The sequence below is a fragment of the Aphidius gifuensis genome, linkage group LG3 (assembly GCF_014905175.1).
Source record: "Aphidius gifuensis isolate YNYX2018 linkage group LG3, ASM1490517v1, whole genome shotgun sequence".
NCBI lineage: Eukaryota > Metazoa > Arthropoda > Insecta > Hymenoptera > Braconidae > Aphidius > Aphidius gifuensis.
This window is the reverse complement of record NC_057790.1, coordinates 26560582-26578832: the sequence shown is the minus strand read 5'-3', so window position 1 is coordinate 26578832 and position 18251 is coordinate 26560582. Positions and strand designations below refer to the sequence as shown.

The 18251-nt window shown below is 24.1% G+C and overlaps 1 protein-coding gene across 2 annotated transcripts in view; it reads right to left on the bottom strand.

Moving 5' to 3' along the window:
• The window catches only part of LOC122853361 (aryl hydrocarbon receptor protein 1), a 94154-nt gene that overhangs the window by 7284 nt on the left and 68619 nt on the right, over positions 1 to 18251 (bottom strand). For both annotated transcript variants that reach the window (XM_044153789.1, XM_044153790.1), the window contains exons 3-4: positions 13912 to 14030; positions 4915 to 5004 (exon numbers count right to left, since the gene is read on the bottom strand). In XM_044153789.1, the coding sequence (XP_044009724.1) occupies positions 4915 to 5004; positions 13912 to 14030 (209 nt within the window). The remainder of the gene's footprint in view (positions 1 to 4914; positions 5005 to 13911; positions 14031 to 18251) is intronic.

Here is an 18251-nt window from a genome sequence, read left to right as displayed (position 1 = left end):
AATGCAAAACAAAGGTCAATATGAATTCTTGATAATCAAGTACGGAAATATATATAAATAATAAATGGTTTAAGTATCATTGTAACTGGTGAATTTCATGGTGTGAATATAATAATAAAAATAAATAAATGAAATGAATAAAAATGAAGACGAGATGTGGCAAAACATGAGAGTCGTGAAACTCGTGTTCTTGATACAATGATTTTGCAAAGTAAAATGTCTCGGTTGAATTTTATTATCAAGATTTATTATTATTCATGGTCAGTGGTGACAAGTATTCTTAAAAACAAATAAAAAAATCCGTCAATAACTTGCAAAATGAAATGTATAATAAAAAATTTAAAAAAATAATTATTAAATTTAAAAACAATGAAAATTTTTATTTGGAAAATTTAATTGTTCTGTTTTTTAAATTTTTTAAAAATCAAATTTATAAAATTTATGTATTATATTTAAAAATTAAAAAATTTATTTATTTATTTATTTAATTAATTCATAAAAAATAAAAAAAAAAATAGTTTTAATATTTTTTAATTGTTATTAACTATCATAAATTTATAATTCGCAAAAAAAATATTTAAAAAGTAAAATATTTATTTATCCAATGAATTTATAAACAATTAAAATTACAAATTTAAAAATGAATTAAATTATGATATTTTTAAAAATTTTTATCCACCATTTATGCATTTATTTTTGTCAAAAAAAAATAAAGAAATATATATTCAAGTGTCAGTTTAATATTAAATGCAATGTTTGATCAAATAACCAGTACAGTTTTAACAACGACTACCGGTCGTAGTAAATCATCAACCACGAATGATTCATGAATCGATAAATAATTGAAGTTCATTGTAAGGTGGAATTTATTTCATGGAGTTTATCGGTGGGCGTCAAAGGATATTCAAGAAGGCTGAATAACTACTAGAAAGTCTACAGAGTAAAAAGTCGATCGCAATTTTTTTTTTTTTAAATAAATTTTTAACGCTGTCGTCGTTGTCGTTGTTGTCGTCCTCAGCAGGCGCTGATATTAAAAATATAAATTTCTTGAACGAGAGTTTCGTTGCCACCATGCTCGTGGGTGTAAATTTAAAAATTTCTCATTTGATTTTTTCGAATCTTTATATCCTGCTGGGTAACTGGTTTTTTTTTTTAAATATTTGTTTGATCTAATTTTAATTAAATTTAATACATGATCTGCTTTTCTTTATATCAAATCAAGATAAAATTACTTTTTTTTTTAGGAGAGTTTATTATTAGAAAAGAAATTACTTTTAATCTATTTTAAAAATTATAAATTAATATTTAATAGACACATTATATTGATAAATAAATTAAATATATTTTTTTAATAAAAAAATACGATATATTTGTTAAATATTTATTTATATAAATAAATAAAATAATGGTTGAATGTAATCTTACCGATCGCCCTCATTAGCCCTGAGCTAATCACAAATTATATTTTAATTATCCAAGCGATATAAAGGTCCGGGGCGAAAAATATACACACTAGCTGCCTCAGGGTCGACCTGACGAGCATATAATTGTGCGGTCACGTGCCCCCGACTCTAAACACAACAACGGGCCAGACGTCCGGCGAATAAAAAATAACGAGATCGCAATTTTATCCTTTTTTTTTTTTAATTTTTCCCTTTTTTTTTTTTTTTCTTTCCATATTTATTATTTTATTATCCACACTATATTACACTACTTTTTTTTTATCTCAATTTTTAAATCCTTTATTCTGTTGTATATTTAAAAAAATAAAAAATGGATAATTAATGTTGAATTAATAATCGCGACTTTTCTGTTTTAAAAAATAAAATATACATTAATCTTTTTAGGTCTGTTAAATATAATGTTTGTACAGAATATTTATTGGTTTTTTTTTTTAATTTTTTTATCATCGATCCGGGTTGTATTTATCCGTACATTTATTATTGTTAATATTTTTTTTTTTTGATGTACAGAGGGAGGAAAAATACAACATTTAAACAACGTTGCTTTATCCATTGCCCATTATTTAAATAATCTGAAACATGCACTTGGTCTTGCATAAAAAATATGAAAAAAAAAAAAATTCAGTCGCGTCATGGATGGGCTTTACGATCGTCTCTCGTCGTTAATTAAGAGCTTGTGATTATTTAGTAAAGACGCGAACGTATTCGCGCGCGCGCACCCCCGCCGGCAACCGGTCAGCCTTTTTTTTTTTCTCTTTTTTTTTTTTTATTACATCTCAAACATGTATATATATATTTTTTTTACCTATCATATCTTCACTAATGATTTATACTTTTCCAAAAAAAAAAAATAACTAATCAAAATTATAGTTTATTTTTTTTGAATAAAATTAATTTCTGTTGTAGTATTTTGTTGGAAAAAAAAATTATATATTGACATAGAAATATCGATTGTAATTATATATGAAAATCAAACTTTTTCGACAATAGAAATTTTATGAAATTCATCGGGCGATTGATTCATCCACGTGTATCACGGTCACGCGATGTCAAATTGTAATATCGGGTCAAAAAAAAATTATATAAATAATAATAACAATAAAATATAAAAAAAAATATTTGCAAAAAGTCAAGGTAATTATTTATATAGTCATAAGAAAATTATTAATTTATTTATTTATTGTAAATGAAAAACATAAATAGAAATGGAAAAATAAAAAATTGGAAAAATACAAAAAAATTAGAAAAAATTAGAAAAATTAAAAAATTTTTAATAAACAATCATCTCATTTATTTATAGAACATTTTTATTTAATTTTTTTATTATTAATTAGCTTAAAAATTTGTGTTAAATAAAAAAATTTCACGAATTTAAATCCACCCAAATATTTATTGTTAAATTAAAATGATTTAAAAAAAAAAAAAAAAAATATAAATAATAAATTTATTTCAATTCCATAAATAAAAAAATATTGGAAAATCAGTAAATAAAATTGTGGTAAAAAAAAAAGTCGATATATTTATGTAATAAATTGTGAACATGAATTGATGACATATGTATGTATAAAATGATAAAAACACGATTCGGCATGGATCAAAGAGCCCCAACAAATTGAAACAAATCAGGCATGTTATAATAATTAATCCATGATGCCTCATTAATATACTCCAGTTGTAACATATCACACAATTTTTTTTTTTACTTTATTCCAGGGTGTAGGGGAAGACAAGGGGGTGGCAGAAAAATAAAGAGAATTAAATAATGTGTAAGAGAATATACTGAACTAACCAATACATTAATAAATAAATAATAAATATATAAATAGTATTTACAAAGGCAAGCATGAGCTCTCAATTACACAAATGAATTATTATACAAAATTTCAAACGTGTTTGTATATCTACTTGATTCTCATATACATTTAAATGATGATGAAAAAATATTTTAAATCTGTAGATATATGTTAGCATAAGATAAAAAAAATAAATAATTAATAATAATAAATAAATATATAAATTATCATTTAAAGGGTAAATAAACTTTTGAAAGTGGTGAATTTGCTTGAGGCAAAATTATTATGTCTATATTAAGTTCTATTAATTGCGCAAATAAATAATTTATCAAAATTGAATGAAAAAAATAATAATGTTATTGTAAAAATTCAAATGATCATTTCTTATTTATTTTTTATTTTTTAAATAAAATAATAGTTTTTTTAATTCATTATTATCTTGATACTTAATCGAGTTTTTTTAAAAAAATATAAAAAATTAATTAATAAAAGATAAGGTTGATTTTTATAAATTAAAAAATATTATTACTAGCTGAGGCAATTGTTAAATAAATTATTCAGACTTTAATGTCATTTATAAAAAAAAAAAAATAAAACAACAAATTAATTGTAACATATAAAATTAATAAAAAAAAAAAAGTCTAATAATTTTTTGTAATATTATTTATTTAAGGGTATATGTTGCGTGATATATAAAAAATAAGAAAAAAAAAAAAATGATAATAATTCAGGTAAAATGACACCCGTCGAGTGAATTACGACGCGACTGGATTTTGCAGATCGCAGTAGGTTTCTGTCATTATCATTATTGAAGTTTTTTTTGTGAATCCAATATCCGTCGACAAGAAATTGCTTTTTAATCTAGTGATAATAATAATCATGAGAAAAATAAAATGAACCAAAAAAAAAAAAAAAAACTAAAAAACAGTTGATTTCGATTTTTAAAAGAATTATTTATGATGGATTGAATTCAACTGAAAATAGAATGAATTTGTTTGATTTTTTCGGTGAAAAAAAAATTTTTTTAAATGTGTTATGAAGAAAATTATTTAAAAAGGATCCTGGCACAGGTTGATGCCCATGGAAACGTGCGAAAATTAAATTGACAAACATGGCGTGACTCGATGTTGTTGGCTGTAAAGACCTAAAATATGGACATGTGTTTTGTGTCATGTATATGTGTAAAAAAAAAAAAAAAATTATTGCTATCGATGAGGTGGTGTCATGTAGGGTGGATTTGACATTTTATATATGACAATTTAGGATAATAAAAATTTTTTTTTCTATTACTAGTTTAGCATTGAATGAATTGTAATAAAAATTTGAAATAAAAATTTACGAAAGCTTGCAATAAAAGGAAAAAAAATTGTATAAGTGTATATTTTTTAACAAAATATTTTGTCTAAAATTTAAACACACTGAAATACTTCTCGTTAAAAAATCCTTTTTCATAAAATTCATGTGTACTTGTATTACAATATGTCACGCAATGTTTTATTGAAATCTTTCAATCTTAAAAAAATGTTTTATATTTCTACATTTTTTTATTGTCAACTTGAATTATTTACATATTTAAAAATAATATTTTATTTATCAAAATATATGGGATTATTTATGACAAGTAGTTTTTATAAAATTTATATTATTATTAAACTAACCTGATGAAAGCCAAGATAGCTTTCAATGCTGTGAGTTGCAAAAAAAACTTCTCCATCACACGTTAAAATCAATAGGAAACCATTGAGTGCCTGAAACAAAAAAAAAAATATAAATTAATTACACTGATAATTTGGTAATGTAAAAATCATAATTTATTATTTTTTTTTTTTGTGCTAAATGTATTTTGTTTGGCAAAATAAATATAGAAAAATATAAATTGCAGAAATATTTGCAACAGATTCATCGAGGTCACGCTATATCCGTCGAACAATATAATCCATATTTATTTTTTTTATACACTGTAGTTAGTTCATAAAAAAAAAAATATAAATACAATTGATACAAGATACTTGTCACGAAAAAAATAAACAATGTCTTTAGTACAAAAAATAAAAAATAAATACACCCGCCGACCCGGGCCCAGGAGAGACATATATATTTCAATTTCAACAAAAAAAAAATTTATTATTTCGATATTTTCTATTCAAATAATATCCTATGAATATTTTTATTTTGTTTGATTTAATTTCTTTATTTTTACCAATCAATTTTTTATTTACTTTAATAAATTTTCTTTGTTTTTGATGTATATTCTAGTTTTTAAAAAAATTATTTGAAACAAAGTAAATGACTTTTATTTACATCAAACTTCATCATGTAAAAATGAAATAAAAAATCTTTTTTTTTTTGCTTTATAATGGATAAACAACAGCATTAATTAAAGCATTTGATAAAACTTTCTTTATCAGAAAATTGTGTTTTCAAAATCACAAACAACAAATTATATTGTTCAGCCAAAAGCTTGATTATTTTATCCAGGATTTTTATCTATTTTAAAAGGGTTTGTTAAATTTTATAGAGAAATAGTAAACAAATTTATGCGATACAATCGTCATCATCGAGAAAACATGTTTAAACCCTTTAAAAGTTTTCTCATTTATCCTTTCAGTTGGATTATTTTGTTTACATTTATTTTACAATGATTAATCAACAAACATATTTGAAATTTCATTCTGCATTTTTAAAGAATGTCAATTAACAAATAAGTTTAGAAATTAATAAACGTAAAAGTTAATTAACAAATCATTAAAAAAAAAATAAAAAATAATAATTTATAATAAATAGAAATACAAATAAATAAATAAACAATTTTTCAAATTTATTTTTACCCAACAATTTCCGCAATCATATTTGATGGAATATTTTTTTTTCTATTTATTTTTTTTTCTTTATTTTATTACACCTAGTATTTTCGTACCAGGCACAAACAATCTCTGTTTATACATTTATTTTCATGAAGAAAAAAAAAAATAATAAATAAATAAAAAATTTCCAGCAAATATGTAATAATCAATTTCAAATTTTTTTTTAAACAAGAATTGTGGTGATTCGTTGAAGTAATAACTGTTGGATGCTGAATGACGATTGGTCAATGATATGAATAAACAAGTGGGGGAAAATTAAATCCCCTCGATGTTGATAAAAGGGCGGAATCCCCTGACGACATTATATTTTTTTTTTTATTCTTTTCATCCCTTCTTTTAGCGAGCTTCTATTTGTTCATTCTGTAATGCGATTTGTTGAGGTAAAATTTTATCATCCAATCCCCTAAAATGGAGCCTTTGATTAATGTAATGGCGTATATCAAATGGAATAAAAATAAAAATTATTTATTAATAAATTATTATCAAGAAAATACTTTGGAAATTTTTTCGTTTTCTTTTATTATTGTATATGTTTTGTATTTTTTTTTTTTCAATTGTTTATACCGTTTTAAAAGAGTAATATTGAATCGCGTGTTTTGGAAAAATATGTGTATAGATTTGCGTGTTTCATTTGAAGACACGAGCTCTCTTAATAATCCTTCAGTCCTCACCTGTTCAATCTAATGAGCATTTAGATCATCATACTATTTGTCCATTTTACCGTGATTAAATAATACTCAATGCTTTTTTATGAAACATGCTTGAAAGAACAAAAATAAAATCACTTAGTATTATAATTTTTTTCCAGTTTCATTTACTTATTTGTTGGATTTTTCTGGTTTTTTTTTTAAGTTTACTTTTTGCATAGATTCTGAGTAATTCAATTTGTAAATGGACATGGTGATAATTTTAATATTCAAGGCATAACTTGCTCCAGTTTTTTTTTTTTTTTAGTTTATCATGATTTTACTGACATGGAAACCCTTTTTCAAGTTTAGCACAAAAAATGAACTAAAAATAACAATTTAATTTACTTGGAAATTTTTTTTTTATAAATTTAAATAAAAAAAAAATTTTTTGAAGTTTTTTTTCTATTTATTTGAATAATTTTTATAACAAAATAATTTTTTTTTATTTATTCATTAATTTGAGAAGAATTGACAATATATTTTCGAAAAAAAAATCATTTTTTCATGAACAAAAAAATTCCTATTTAAATTTTAAAATATAATTTTCATATTTTTATCAATTAATTAAAACAATAATTATATTTTCAAATTTAATAATTTATAAATTTGTGTTAAATAAATTTTTTTAATCGCAAATTAATATTTAAAAAAAAAAAAAAAATAGAAATTTAATTTATTTGTGTACAAAAATAAAGAGATAGTTAAAAAAAAAAAAAAAAAGAATGGGTTACAAGAAAGCAATTTGACATAATGTGTGACATTCAGTTAAAGATTATGTAAGACTTTGGGGGTTGCATGTCAGGGCAGTCTAGCCGGGGACTTATCGCGTCCAAACGATTGCCAGAGTGATCGCGAGCACACAACGATGACGGCACGCGACGTTTATCGTTTGTGTATTGGTTTACTTTTATAGCATTATAATGTGCATGTGGTCCGATTGAAAGAAAGTTAAAGCATAAAAAATAAAAAAGTGTGTGCTTTTTAAACGAAAGTCAAGTCATGTGTGCTACTGTCACGACGAGTTCCGTTGCCATTTTATAGATAGACATTGCGCGTAACGGACAGTAATATTTATAAATGTGTATTATATTTATGTTTAATATGTATATATTGATGTGACGTATGCAGGTTATATATATGCTAACTTGGATTGCGTGTTACGCGAAGGGTGTAACAACAGCTTCACCTGCTTACAAACACGGCTGCTGTGTGTGATGCAGCTTTCGTGCGTGTTCAGCCTGATAACAAGGCTACTTTTATAAACCAACATACTCCACGTGGAAACGTCATTTTATATACAATGTCAGAATCAACAACATAACGTTAAATGACGAATGCACATATGCACTTGATCCGAAACGACTGTAGTTTTATTTTATTAAATGATAATAGTTTTTATAAACATCTTGAATGTTTTTTTTTTTTTTTTTTTTTTCGTTTCATTTCTAGCTACAATTATTAAATTTTTAATGAATATTTTGATGATTTGAAATAATAGCTAATTTACTTGTACTTTGACAATAATATTCATAAAAAAATAAAATTTAATTTTGAATAAAAAAATATATATACATAAAAAGACCTTATTGATTATTTAAAAAAATTTATCAAAATTTATTCAATTAAATCGGACGAGAATCAGTGCATTCAGGGCCATATGGTCGCTGGCAAAAAATTATCCGGAATTTAGGGCAGTTATATTCTAGCATAGAATAAGCGAGATTATATTCATCTCAACTTTTTCTATGTCAGAAAATAACTGCCCTATAAATTTTCAATAAATATCAGAAAATAATACTCCTGGCGATTCCTATCGATAGTCGAGAAAACAAACTCGCAGTTACACATTGATTTGAACTTAATCCCTCTATCACCGTAGGCAATGCTCTTGCCTACTCAACCACGGTCTCGCTTCCCTATTTAAATTTATCAAAAATTATTATTCCTTTTGTATTTATTTATTCAAATATAAAAATAAATATAAAAATTAAAAAAAAAAAACAAAAAAATTCATCTTATTTTTAGATTCAATAAATTAATCAAATTAATTATTAATTTATTTTTATTATTTAGCTAATTTATTTATTTATTTATATTTTATTTTTTTTTTCAATTTATTAATGCCATTATTTCATTGATTATTTTAAATTTTAATATTTCAAAATTGATTCAAATCATTTTTTCATTTTGGAATTTCTATAGTTCACTAAAATAGCCACTGTCTTTTGAATAATTAATTCATCAAGTTGATTGTATTATCAATACAATATATGCGTATTTTTTGAAAAATATATTTGTGTCATTTGTAATACTTGTGTATATCAAGGTCTTTTATTCGTGCAGTTGCATGGGTCTCACTTGTTGCTGATGGGTTGCATGTCTGATACTTAGTCGTACATTAAGCTTCAGCCACATTTTGCAACCTTTAAACACGATCTAAACACACGTGATTTAATTATTATCAGTCTTTACGACTGAAATAAATATTTTTCCAAAATTTAAACAAAAAAAAATACCATCTCCAATCAATTTTTACATAACATAAATCATAATATAAATGTTTCAAATTTTCAAATACAAATAAAAATACTGCAGCCCCCTTCATTTAAAATAAAATAAAAAAAAAAATATATACAAATACATTAAAGTTTTATTTCATAGAAAAAAAAAAAAAAAAATCCTAAGAATAGAATTAGGTCGATGCTTTGGCAAGGTTGGGCGGCAAACGGAATTCCGTTTCGCAGAAAGCAGACAGTGGACGAAGAGCTATATACAGTTGTTAAGTTAGCATTGAGCATAGAGAGTACATACAGAGTACTTAGACTAACTGGTGAGTCAGTGGTGGTATATATTTATGGCCTTATGGGGGTTGTATGTGTATATATATTATGTACATAAGCAAGGGTAGGTGAGTCGTACAGGTAAGGCAAGACTAGGTTGGGTTTGTAAATATATACATACATTTTGCCTTTTGGTGTACATATATACAAACTTACTTTAGTAAGTTTTGTATTGCTGCAAAAAAAAAAAAAGGGGATGGGATTTTGATGATATGAGGTTGTTCGGTTGGTGAGGGTGGTTAAAGAGAGGACAAGAGAAAGGGGCTTGCCTTGGTCTGGCACCGCTAGTCCTTTCTGTATTGATCGCGTGCTCCTTTTACTCCCTCAGATAACACACCTCGACCCTCTTCCTCTGTGCCACCTTGTACACATATATATTATACTAAAATATCTTTCGATAAATTTGAATAACTTGGCTACCAATCAGCATCAAGTTATGTCGTCAATATTATTTATTTTTTTCTATTTAATAATCAGGCTAATCCTAGGGCTGATTAATTCATGAGATATTCTTTAAAAAATTCAGGCCAGTTGGGTTTTAAACTTTAGTAAATTGCTTTTTATTTTTTGCTGGCTAAGAAGAGTATGGAAAAATTACTTGATTGTATCTTGAAATTGAAGCAATTATTTCGGACAGATTTATTTAGCAATAGAAAAAAAAAAAAAAAAACATCTTGTTATGAGAATAGAATTTTTATAAATTTGTATTTTAATTTTCTAAATTAAACATATATATTCTAATGTCAAATGAATTTTATTCTGAATTCAAAAAGACAAAAAAATCAACTCTAATTTGTAGAATATTTTAGTTCAAAAATAAACCCATGAAAATATGAAAAATATATTATAATTTATCCTATAAATAAAAAATTCTAATACATCAAATTTTCGTTAATATTTTACGACTATCGTACATTTGCAAAAAAAAAAAAAAATGCATATGAGGCAATCTATCAAGAGTACACACTGCGGTGTGCCAACTGTGTGTATGGCGGTAACGAGTGGTGAACCAAAAGAAACCTGGCGATGTACCCTGGTCTATTGATTTATGGAAATCAAGGCACGGTTGGAGTTTGGCTGTTTGGTATTCACATATATATCGCCAATATATTTTTCCTTCTTTTTTTATTTCCTTTATTATCTTTCTCACTTTAATTCTCCGTATAAATGATTCGCGTTCTTCGAATTTGTTTACTTCTGGATTGGCTGTTTTCAACTGCACCAAAGAGTAGGAAATTATTCCTTATATCCAAAGACTTTTTTCCGGTGCTCTTCTTTTTTCTTTTCCCTTTTTTACCTGAATACTTTTTTTATTTTATTTTTAATTCAACTTGTTTGTTTGTTTTTTTTTTTGCAGCAACATTTTTTTTTTCCTCCAACTGTGGGCCATCATGCCACAAACCACCCAATGTAATATATATATATATAGGAATTTTATCGAAGCGAAGAGAGGCGCCTGCGTGCAGTTCCGCTGACTACGACGATCCTCATAAACTTTACGAACCTCGATTGTAAATCCGCTTTATGACAACTCGCCCGCCACCATCGTATGCCATCCCACAAAATTACGAGTGAGATATCGCGCTTTTTATACAACCCGCCTTCCATCTTACTGTTATTATTATTATTTTAATTTTATTTTACTTTTTTATACTAGTCATTATCATTCTGTAAAACTTGTGCAAATGATTATAAGATAAAAACAAGTTTAAAAGAAATAAAAAAAAAGGTAAAAGAGTTTTTTTTTTTTTAAAAAAAAGGGATACAGTGAAGGTTAGCAGTTTTATGATGGCAAGGTACAATGAAGGTGCATTTGTGACGAGGACTAAATAGAAACACCAAATTGAGATCAAAAAAATTTTACAAGGCCGAGACATATATGGAGATGATGAGAAACGACCGGAGAAACAAAACAAGACAGAAGAAAATTTTGGCAAGAATTAAAATGTAAAAAATAAGTATTTAAAATTGGAAAAAAAAATTTAAAAAAGTAAATTCTTATTATTAAAAGGTAGTTAAATTAAATTTTATATAATTAGTATTTTTTTTTAATTTAGAATACTTTTTTTTTGACTCTATGATTAAATTGAAATTTTTTAAATTAAAGCCATTTTTCATTTTTTAAAAATATTTCTTAGAAATCGAAAAAAAAAAAAATTGTTTGAAGAAAAAATTTATTTAACATTAAAAACCAGTTAATTAATTGAAAAAAGATCTAATTTAATTTTTTTTTTCAAATAAAACTGCTATTACTTATTAAAATTATTTTTTTTTTGTCGCGTTAAATATTGATTTTTCTACTTACTTTTTGTTTGATAATTAAAAATTTATTTAACCAAAAAAAAAAATACCTAAAAAGTGTCTTAAAAATTCCTCGAGCTTTATAAAGCTTTAAAATTTAATTTTCCAAATTTTTCAATTAATTAATAACATTAAAAAAAAAAATAGAAAAAGAAATGAATTTTGACTATTTTCTTGCTGCATTTAAAATGAAAAAAAAAAGCTCGAATGATTAATTTTATAATAAATAAATAAATCAATAATGAAAATTACTAATGTATATAATATATATTTCAGTTAAATATGAAAAGCTCAACTGAATTAATAACACATGTATAGCAATAAATATGAAAACACAATGAAACTTGTTTGGTCTAGTCTATATATCGTTTGAAATATCCGCTCTAGTAGATATTCTCCTGGTAGTTATCACTGCGCACGTATGCATCAGAATCACATGTACACACAATCAATATGTATAATGTATATATACAACAACAGCAAACAACACTACCTTTGTCGTGTCCTTTCAAACGCAATACGACCAAATAAAATCACAAAAATAATAAGAATAAAAATATGACGATTTATAATGTTAAATACACACACACACTAGTTGTTGCAAGTGTTCAAATCGAAATTAAGTGTAAAATTTTCAAACAATATACATCAAATGAAACGCATATTCTATGTTAATATATGTGTAGTGAATTTATATTAATACACACACACATACTGTAATATTTATCACCCAAAATACGAGTGTAATAGCATTGCATGATACATGATCATTAATTTTCCATGAGCTTCTATAGCTCGATGGAATAGACACCTTGTGTATGTTCAACTTTTACATTGTGTATTCACCAGATGTATATGTATATTGATTATTTACTCACTAGAGACAGCAATTTTCTATTTTTTTTTTTTTTATGATTTAACAAAAAATTAGACGGGAGATTTAAAAGAAAACAAAAGAAAATTGTTGTAAAATATTTGTTGGGAATATTTTGATATTTCTTTAATAGGTTTTTTTTTTTAAATGCGATGATTAGAGTGGACATGGAGTGAATTGTTTTTTTTTTTCTAGATGATGTTGTATACATGACATGATAATACTATGAGGTCGTCGGACCAATTGGAATGCTTGCGTGACTGATGTTACGTATATGTAGGTTTTGTGTTTTGATATGATGATGCGTATGAGAGACACATGAGACAAGAAGAAGAAAAAATAATAAAAGAAAAAGAGTGTTTAGTAGCAGGTAAAGGTGTGAAAATGATTGTCTGACATCAATCGATTGCTTGTAAATGAAAGTCTTCAAAGAGATGGATGAGACTTATCAACATGACTACATATCAATCCTGTGAGATTGATCAGCCGAGTGATGGATTTATATATGTAGACTTATATGTTGGATAAATTATGGAAAATTGTTTATTGATTTTTATAAATTAATTATTCATCATGAAAATGATTTATTAATCTATATCTTTCTTCAATAATTTTTTGAATTTATAACAATTTCAAGAAGTTGATTCATTTAATTTCAAGAATTTAAATTTATTTATTTTTTTGGTTATTTATTTGTTTAATTGATAAAGATAGGGTTTATGTGTGTTATTATTGTTTAAAATTTTAATAATTATAAAGCTCCAACTCCGTAAGCACTGAGCTTTATTTTATTATTTATAAAAATATTTATAAAAAATATTAAAACACAAGGGACTATCTCTGTCGTTTTTTTTTTTTTTTTTGTTTTTTATTTTCCAAAAAAAAAAGCACCTGCCAACAATAAAAAATAATTGTTTTTTTATTTAAAAAAAATTAATAAATTATCATCAGTTATTTGTGAAGCTTTTCAATTTAATATTAGGAAATATTAAAACACTCCAATAAATAATTAAATATTTTTTTTTGATTTATAAATAGCAAAATTAATAAATTTGAAGCTTAAAAAATACAAAAGGAAAAAACTAACCTGCAGAAACATTTCTCCATCCAAATGATGATGATCATACGCTGCCAATGCAGCCATTTCTCTAGCACGATAATGTGAATCCCTGTGTGAATTTTCTTCTTTGTCTTTATGCATCACAACTGCAATCAAAATTGAAATAAAAAAAACATTAATTTTTTATAAAATCTTTATGATAATTTTATAATGAACATTGTTATTTTTTTTAAGTATCAAGTTTATCTTGATATATTTTAATAAAACCTCATGTAAATTACTATTTATATAATTTTTTTCTGATACAAAAGGTTGATTTTAAAATTAATATAATATTATAAATAGATTTTTTTTTTTTCATTTTGTATTAAATTTTTTTATTATTAAAAGTATGAGCTAATTATAACATGTATGTAAAAAAAATAAATGTATAAAAATAGTTGGCAGGTGAATTTTTAAATTTTATATTTAAAAATTATTATTTTTTTTTTGCGGCTTATAAAAGGATGGTTGAACGCGTGCTGTATTATCTACTATCCAGGGAGCCACTGAGAGAGGAAGTGTCGCTCATGCAATCTTATGGGCGTGGATATTGTATTTCTCATTTATTTCATATTCATAAATATATAATACTACTATTTTTTATATATATATTTATACAAACAAATGTATAATAATCTTCGAGAATATATCACATCAAATAATTCAGTATATGAATTTATTCTTGCAAATCATTTTTTTATACTTGCACTTTATAATATTATTTGTAAAATTATTTATCATCAAATTTATCATGTTAAATTTAAACGAAATTACTCAAAGTCAAAGGTTCAATTGCAAAATAATTTTTTACAACAAATAATGATATTATTATTTTTAATTTTCAAAAATATTCAAATGAAATTTAAAATAAAAATTTCATTTATGTCAATTTTTTTATATCAAAATTATAGATTATTTTGCTAAAAATAAATCGCCTATTATAAAAAAAAAGAACTGTAATGCCTGTAGAGTCAAACACTCTCGCTTTTTTTTTAAATTAATAAAATAAATTTATTATTCTGTTTCTCCGTTTTTATTTTTCTCAAATTATTATACTATTTCTATCAAACTATTATCTTGTCTCTCCTTTTTTTTTTTTTTCAAAGTTTGAAGAGATAGAGAGACATGTTGGCTAGTTAAGTAAATAATAAAAAGTGAGTTCAATCTAGAAAATAAAATTATTCACAGGAATAATTATAATTCATTATATTTTATTTATATTTATTTATATTTTATTTTGATCTTGGAAATAAAATTATGATGAATTCAAATTATTCCTGTGAATATTTTTATTTATACTCTTCATATTATTATTCCTTACAAGAAATTGATAAATAAGTAAATATTAAATTATTATAAATAATTTTAGTCCTAATAATAATTTAATTTGCATAATACGTATTTAATGGTAAATATTTTAACAAGAAACGCATTCATTAAAACATAAAATATCAATCCGACTTTCTGCTGCTGATCATATAGAAAAAGGTAGAGAATAAAAATACATTTGATGCTTAGGACAAGGGGCTATTCATTGGTGTAGTGAAGAAGTAGTCACGTTTAGTTATTACGTTTAGTATTTGTAATTTTTCCACTAATACTTTTGTAGTAATTTCATGTAGTCCCTGATAAAAATATTTTTTTTGAATTTCTCCGCCATTACTCCGAATTTTTCCTATGTCAACCCATGCGGAGAAATGAGGAGAAAATTTTTTTTGGCGTGGAGTAATTATACTGTCAACTTTTTCCGCACTTTCTCCGAAAAATACTAACTTGGAGAAATATTCTTGATTTACAAATGTTCGTATAAGTATATAATTTAAAAAAAAAAACTGTGAAAATTCGGCTTAAATTTATGATCAACAATAAAAAGCCAAATTAAAATCAATAGTCAATTCATCAAAATATTAAATATTGATATTAAAAGTTTTCAATGTTTTCTTTCATGACAGATGACGGCCGAAAACACACAACATGCACAACTTGTCCCATACATTTTTTTACCCAACCAATCAGTATTGACACACTTAGTTCAACCGATAGGTATATTATTTCACTTATTTTATTTCCTAAATGATTTTATGCTAATTATCTGTTCTATACATGCAAATTAAAGTTTTTTTGACTATTAATTCAATTTACGTTTGAAAAAAAAAATAAGAGAAAGAGAAATTATTTAATTATTTAATTAATTTAATTTATCGATAATAAACAATAAATTAAATTAAATTTATAATTAAATAATTTTTTCCTTACAGCCTCCTACAATAAAAAAGAAACGTGTGCTCGATGATATCAATATATGAGGACTGATTTCAGTTGAAAAAAATGGCAAGTTATTTCAGTTTTGGTAAAATAAGTGAGTTTAAAATTATATATTATATTCATTTATTTTAATACACCAGTAAGTGTTTAATTATTTTTTTCTTGATCAAATCTTAATCCAGAATGGATCAGGCTATCTCTATCAAGGATAACGTAGAGATAGCCTGATGCTATTCTGACCAGACAAGCTAGCTTTACTTTATTCTTAATAGGAATAGCCTGATTTTAATTATTATCATGAGTATTTCCATAACAACACGTATTTTTATTTATAAAAATAAATATATATAAAATTCACAATAATAATTATTGTAAAATAATAAATAAAATAAATAATAATTATTGTAAAAAAAATTTTTAAATAATTTTTCAATTTGAAAAAATTTTAAAATTAAGTTTATTTTTCAATATTTAATTTATAGCTAAAGTAAAAATCATCGATGCGTAAAAAAAAAAAAAAAAAAATTCAATGATAATCTAGTGGTATATTTTCAAGACATAATAAATACTTTTCGATATGTTGAATTTAAAATTCTATATAGTTGTTTTGGGACACACGCGACAAGACCAAGTCATGCACGCGTTCGCCACGCGACACGTGTCATCAAGCCCATAGATCTATCACCATCCACACACAAACACATGTAAATAAAACGTAAAAAAATATATTACATGTGTTATTTTATGTATTTTATATTGAGGATTCAAGTTGCACTCGTCATTACAAAATAACAACACAAATATAATCACCAACAAAAAAGACAATGCCCACAAAAACATCTTCATTTTATTTATTTTCAAGGTCAATATACATCTGTTAATAAATTAAGACTCATCATCATCATCATCAATGAATAATGAGTTTTATTTTTTTTATAATTATTTTTTATATTTATAATTGAAAGATGATTAATTCCAGATACAACATGGATGATTTTTATGATCATTAATTAAAAAGAATCATGCTGTTAATCAGTTAATAATAATCACTTAATCAAAAGAAAAAAAATTAAATAAACCTGACAAAGAAAATAATTAAGATCTTCAAGTTAATAATAATCAACACCAAATTATTTATATATAAAGACATCATCGTTAATTTATTTATTAAAAGAATATCATTATTATTTTTTTTCAATTTGTAAATACAAGATGACTTGGAATCTATAAAACAAATTTATTTGATCATTTAATTAACTGATTGATCAACAATTTCACCCCTTCTCAGAATGACTTGTTAATTTTTTTTTATTATATTTTTGGGATGGTTGATTGAATAGTCAACCTCAAGACAACCTGTGTCTCGATTATCTTGAATTTTTTTTTTTTTATTTTGCGTTCACCATTGAATAATGATTAATGAATTTTTTTGGTGAGCTTTTTGAGCTTTTGTTATTCAGCACGAGTTTGACTCCCCCTGATGGCAGGGCTTTTTTTTTTTTTTTTTTTATCTTTTTGTGTGTGTTTTATAAATATATAAATTTGCCAAGTGAATTTTTATTGTGTGCATATATGCATTGTTTTGTACACTGACATATAAGACAACCCTTGTTTATAAATGTGAAAGTTTGTTCAATAATAAAAAAAGTTATAAAATTTTTTTCTTGTTGTTATAACTTTATGGATATTTCAAATATTTTTTCTCAGTATTTTTATTTATTTATTTATTAATCTATTGCATATTTTTTTTAAATTTATTTATTCATCTATTATACTTATTTATTTATTTATCTTATCATTGTTTTGTATTTTGTTTTTTAGTTTATTAGTATGCCAATAAATTATTAAACAATTTTTTTATAATTTCTACATAATGTATTGTATTGGAAAAAAATTAGTACATATATTTTTAGTGTTTAAATTAGATATAAATAATTCAATAAATTTAAAAAGAAAATCAGTTAATTAAATTTTTTTAAATATAGTATTTATAATTGGAAATGAAATTTATATATTATAAAAAATACATACAAATAAATTTTTTAATTTACAAATTTAAA